Source organism: Propithecus coquereli, unplaced genomic scaffold (genome assembly GCF_000956105.1).
Source record: "Propithecus coquereli isolate 6110/MARCELLA unplaced genomic scaffold, Pcoq_1.0 Scaffold919, whole genome shotgun sequence".
Lineage (NCBI taxonomy): Eukaryota > Metazoa > Chordata > Mammalia > Primates > Indriidae > Propithecus > Propithecus coquereli.
The window spans coordinates 20,941-26,718 of record NW_012155496.1 but is presented as its reverse complement, the minus strand read 5'-3'; the positions used below and the strand labels follow the sequence as shown (position 1 = coordinate 26,718).

The 5,778-nt window shown below is 54.0% G+C and overlaps 1 protein-coding gene across 1 annotated transcript; it reads left to right on the top strand.

Moving 5' to 3' along the window:
- Positions 1-328: 328 nt before the first annotated feature.
- LOC105826788 (transmembrane protein 185A-like) lies at positions 329-3,048 on the top strand. The gene is made up of 4 exons (XM_012664819.1): positions 329-346; positions 708-884; positions 1,476-1,599; positions 2,804-3,048. The coding sequence occupies exons 1-4, from the start codon at positions 329-331 to the stop codon at positions 3,046-3,048; spliced, it is 564 nt and encodes a 187-aa protein (XP_012520273.1).
- Positions 3,049-5,778: the final 2,730 nt, after the last annotated feature.

The following is a 5,778-nucleotide window of genomic DNA, read 5'->3' as shown; positions in this document are numbered from 1 at the left end:
TACTGTGCCATAATTAATAAAAGAAAAAGGGAGAACTGGGAGGCAGGGCAGGAGGTAGAAGAGATGACACAAGGGAGCCAGGCCAGGTGACGCCCCCAGGGCTTATCCTCCGGGCTTGCATGCGGGCGAGACAAGGTCTTTCTGGTAGGACAGTAACATACTCAGAACTCACCTGGGCATGGTGGCAGGGACGGGGTAGCATTGCGTGCCCAGCATCAGTCTGCCAAGTTCACTAACGCAGCCGGGGTCCCTGGAAGCCCAGGCAGCTGAACTTTCTGGGGACCCGTTCCCAAGTGGGTCCCCAAAGTACCTCCAGCAGGTTGCGGAAATGTTTCCTGAGAAGCGGGTATGGTGGGGTGTGATGCCAGTGAGCGGGGCAGAGCCTGAGTGAGTGTAGGAAGGAGGGAGGGAGGGACCTCAGGAAGAGCAGAGGCTGGGGGCCAGATGCAGGGCTGTCGCGGAAGGAGGAGGGACTGACTGACTGACTGACGATGGAACGTGTGTTTCCCCAGCATCAGGCCCTGTAGCAAGCAGACTGTACCTTCTCTTTCCCGCGCTGTCCCCACAGCAGTCCTGGGAGGAGGGACCGTCCTTATTCAGGCTGGCGCTGTCTTAACTGGAGAGACCCAGCAAGGTGTGGACAACGCCTTCCACCGGAAGCTGGGGTGGAAGCTCTAAAGAGACTTCGTCTCCCCTCCTTGCCTCAGGTTGTGTGTGTTCCCCTGTCGATTCTCACGTCCTTCCTGTGCCTGGTGGTCCTCTATTGCATCATGTGGTCTTTCCTGTTGTTGCGCTCGATGGATGTGATTGCAGAGCAGCACAGGACTCAGATAACAATGGCCCTGAGCTGGATGACCATCATCGTGCCTCTTCTCACTTTTGAGGTGGGCTTCCTACGTACGGGAAGCCTCCGCAGCCCCTTAGGACCACCCTTCCGTCCCACAGCCTCCTGCCTACCTGGAAAGGCAGCCTCCTATCCCTCAAAATTGCAACGAGAGCACACCTCCAGGGTAGGACGTCTGTCCGAGGAAAATGTCCTTTCCTTCTCCTTGGGGGAGGACAGGGGCTGCAAGTGGGGAGTGCAGCTTTCCAGTCCTGATGCGCCCATATGTCTTGAGGTCCTACTTTTTGAAAGGGCAAGTTGGATATTGGATTTTCATATTTGAGTTCTGTGGAGAATTCTAGAATGGCCACCATTGATCCTTTGAACAAACACCCGGAAGAGTTTCCCATAAAACTCCTGGAGCCAGAAACTTCTCAGGTGGAGGGACTTTTGCTTAACCCTAGAGAGGGATGTGAAAGCTCATCTCATGGAAGCCCCTGAGGATGGGTGGTCTTCGGCTGAGACCCGAGGTGCTCACCTTCCCGCTTCTGGGAGTTCACTGGGCAGGGGCCACCTGATGAGATGCAGCTTCCAACATTGTCCACTTTCCGTCATTGTGTCAAAAGGACCTTGTCTGTGTCTCTCTCTTTAGATTCTGCTGGTTCACAAACTAGACGGCCACAATGCGTTCTCCTGTATACCCATCTTTGTGCCTCTGTGGCTCTCCTTTTTCACGCTGATGGCAACCACATTCGGACAGAAGGAAGGAAACCAATGTACGTACTCGGCATGTCAGAAGCCCTTCACATGTGTGTCTGCGGGGGTGCAGGGGTCCCTGAACTATGAAAGCATGAGTCTGAGGATGCTGAGTTAGAGGTTTATGGAGGAAAGGAAGGGCTGAGGATGTTCTAGGACCTTCCAAGGGAAGGGCGCGCTGTCCCCTGGCCTGCACCATGGCTTTCCTCCAAGTGCTCCCTGCCATTTGAGGGAGGAACAAACAAGGCAAGCAGCGTCTCACAGCTCCCCTTTCTTCCTCTGCAAAATTGGGATCAAGATACGTCCTTGCAGGGCTTGTGAGGAGTAGATGAAAAGTCCACATCTCCCACCTGAACCCCGAGATCATCCTAGGTCCCTTTTTGCCCTCCCCTTCCCCAGTGTCCTTGCTGACATCACTGAGTGTGGTTAGGTGCACCTTGCGTGCCCTCTCTTCCTCTCTACCTGCACACAGTGCCACAAAGCATTGAAACGATCTGTAAGGAGGGTCCCTTCCTCATGGGACTGTGAGCTCCATTGCTTGGAACCCCAGAGCACTGCCCTTCTGGAAGCAAGTAGGGTGGGAGCAGTGCCTAGACTGCAGCCCAGGCAATGCTTGCTGCTTGTGTCCCAGGACAGCCAGCACAGAGCCAGTGGTTGGGTGGTGCACAGAGAGGAGGAGTGAGCCTTGGGGAAGTAGCTTTAGGGTGGACCCTGGCCTGGACCAACGCCTGCCTGCCCCCTTCCCAGATTCCACAGGGTGACAGAAATCCTCTTCTAGGATGACACTCTTTGTCATTCAAGAGCTTATCCTGGGCATGGAAGGTTAGAGGAAGAGAGCGAGCACGATCTAGGTATTTGAGACTCACTAGGGCAGTGGTTCTCAAACTTGAGCACCCACCAGGATCCCTATAGGCCAGGAAAAGTGGGCAGCCTCAGCCCACGCCAGCCCAACCCACAGTTTCGGATTCAGGAGTTCAGGGCTGGGGCCCTAGAATTGCATCCTGAACAAGGCCCTGGGGATGGTACCGCTGCCGGCCTGGGAACCCCACTTTGAGGACCCCAGAGCTAGAGGTCATACTTTGGCCCCTTATTGGGTTGAGGCCCTGTAGAGTCTTCGTATCTGAGTGAGCTCTCTGGAGAAAATGGACTTCTTGTTCAGGAAAGAAAGGTAACGTGAAAGTCACTTGGGCCTAACGTTTGAAAAAGAAAATTCTTATTTTTCAGGGTGGTTTGGTATTTGCAAAGATTTCTGTCAGTTTCTGCTTGAAATCTTCCTATTTTTGCGAGAATACGGAAACATTTCCTACGATCTCCATCACGAAGATGATGAAGAAACTGAAGAAACCCCAGTTCCGGAACCTCCTAAAATCGCTCCTATGTTTCGAAAGAAGACCAGGGTGGTCATCACGCAGAGCCCTGGAAAGTATGTGCTGCCCCCTCCCAAATTAAACATCGAAATGCCCGATTAAACGCCACCTCGGGGGACAGCACGTAAGTGGACGGGGACGCACGCTCTCTCCACCTCCCTCTGCCGCCTCTTCACCCCCGGCCCATTTCCGGAAGTGGAGCTGGGTCTCCAGGTACGTCCGTCTCATGCCTTGTTCGCATCCAACGCCTATCAGCCACTCAGCACGAAGGGACGCAGAGGTGGCAGGTGACTGGTCAGGGTGTGTGTCAGTGGACCTGGTTGCCAGGGAGAGTGGGAGACGGAGCACCGATTTACATCCGTCTGGGTGGGAGCCTTAGGCGTTTGGTCATCCCCATCAGACCCAGTGGGGTGGCTGGCTGATGAGCCCCGCAGAAGGGACATCTCTCTGCATGGCTGGTTTTCAAAGTGCTGAAAGTTCTGATCCAAAGTGTTGCTCCAAAATGTATTTTCCCACAGGGCCAGCCCCCACGTGCAGCTACCAGTTGTCCCGGTCGTGGCGTAGTCAGTAGGAACTATAAGGATGTCTCTAATGCACCGAGTGTTTAGACACAGCACAGTCCTCCTTTTTCCTGTTCCTACCGTGGAAGTAGTTTCTCTCTGGGCATGCTGACAGCAGTTTTTAAGAGCCTCACTTCACGGGTGAGTCCTTTCTAAGGAGTGACTGCATGCCTGTATAGTACTTATACAAATATTTTAGCATCGTCATATACGGTGTTAACGCCTAGTTCTGTACAGTATACTCTGTTAAAGTATTTTTTTACAAGCTTGTGCTGGAGACGAGGTGTTCCGCTGCAGAAGTAGAAGCCCGTGGCACGCCTGCCCCACCCCAGCGGGGTGCCACGCCTTCACGGCACATTGCCCTTTCCGCCCTGGAATTCCTCCAGGTACTCCCTTACCCCTCCTGCCAGAACAGCCACAGCAAAAAAGAAGTGTTTTGCACTTTTCTGACGTTCTGGGAATACTGGTTAGCCGAAAACCTGTAAGGCGCTACTGGACTCCAGGACACTGGAGGATGTTGCCCAGAGCAGAAATGGCGTCCATGTTAAGGCTCAAGCTTTCTGTCTGCCAGCAACAGGGAGGCTTTAGAGGAGGCGCGATGCTTTCACACGTGAGTGCGGATTCTCCAGGCACCGCGGGTACAGCCGTGAGTCACATGCTACAAGTGAGATATCCTGCTGCGTGAAATCAAATCAGTCATTCATTTAAAAGAGGGTAAAAGCGGGCGTCGATATACTCAGCCTGGAGAGAGGTGTGCAGTGTTAACATGGCAGCTGCTCACCGGCCTAAGTCGCTTTAATTCCAGTCCAGCACATACAGGCCTTCGCCCTGCAACGCGCCTCCAGGGAGCTTGTTCTGTTTGGGGTAAGGGGGAATGGAAAAGTGTAGCCTTACCTGCTCAGTGTGTAAAAAGTGTAACTAAATCCACTATTTTTACTCTCTTAAGCTGTTCAATAAACTGGCTCTTCATTTCACACGGGCACTGTGTGCATGTCCTTTTGTTGGTGGTCTTGGAAACCGGAATTGTTCTCAGCCAGAGCAAAGGGAATCCCTAGCTGCCACAGGCAGCCGAGGCTGGCCGGGGTGGGCGAACATCCACATCATTAAGCTCGGTGCTCAGAATCAAGTAGGGGAGTTTGTGGACAGGTGGCCCCGTATGTGGGGACACTGTGTGACACAGAGGCTGCTTTGGATGGACGCCTCTCCCTTGACCTGCCAGCACCACACCCGGGAGGAAGGATGGCAGAGATGGAACGCGGGGCTTATACCTGCACGGATCTCTCTGGAGATGTCGGCTAAAGAAAATAAAATGTGCGTGAAGGCCGGTGGCCAGATGCCTTGTTAGGGTGTGACGATGAAGGCCCAGGGTGTAGAGGGGTGTCTCTGCTTGGTGGGTCGGGGGGCAGGGCCTGTATGAGTGCAGGCTGAGGGAAGGTGGGAAGAAGGCCACCATCTGCCATTGGCTGTCTCCTGCCCAGCAGTATGGGTGTGTTAGGAACATCTCTGTGGAGGACATCCCAGGATGGTGACAGTGTTAAAAGCATGATGTGGCTGCAGCCAGAACCACGGGGACCATGCTAGACTTTGATCCATGCTTAAAAGCATCAATCCTATGCTGTGGTGTATGGGCCAACGTCCCCATCAGCGAGCCCTGACTTCTTTAGTCAGTGCTGCACTGTGGTCCTGCCTGGCCCCAAGACCTCTAGGACAAGTAGACAAGGGGACATTCCATGATCTGCACCTACGGTATAGCAGGTCACCGGAGACACTAGTGTGTACCAACGTCAACTTTCCCATCAAAATGACTGTGCGTGGACCAGAAAGTTGACATGCTGACAGGTCACTCGTCTGGCCTGGCCTGGCCTGGTCCTTTATTCAGTCATGCGCTGGGTGTATTGTGATGTCACCCCAAGTAGCCTGAGCCCCTTTGTGATGCCCGCAGCTGCGTTATTACCAGGGGTGCTGCTGGCTGTGCCACACTCCTGGGCTTACATGACCGAAGGACGAGCATCACTTCTCATTGCGAGATGTGAGGAAAGTAGTGCTGGGAGCTGGGGGCACAGCTCGCAATGGTGCCTTTTCCTCCAAAAGCAAGGGCTCCCCCAAGGAATGCAGAGAAGGACCGCCATAAAGCAGAGCCGTCCGGTGCTTGGGACGACCCGACAGCCACTGGGTGCCCTGACATCAGGCCACTGCTTGAAGAAATTTCTTTCTGAGCTGTGGCCGAAGAGCCTTTGTTGAGACGGCCGTGCCCTGTCTATGACATCCCATG

Coding starts and splice junctions, on each gene's coding strand:
- LOC105826788 (XM_012664819.1), top strand. Junction 885..1,475: donor TGCCTCTTCTCACTTTTGAG/GTGGGCTTCCTA, acceptor CTCTCTCTTTAG/ATTCTGCTGGTTCACAAACT. Junction 1,600..2,803: donor ACAGAAGGAAGGAAACCAAT/GTACGTACTCGG, acceptor CTTATTTTTCAG/GGTGGTTTGGTATTTGCAAA.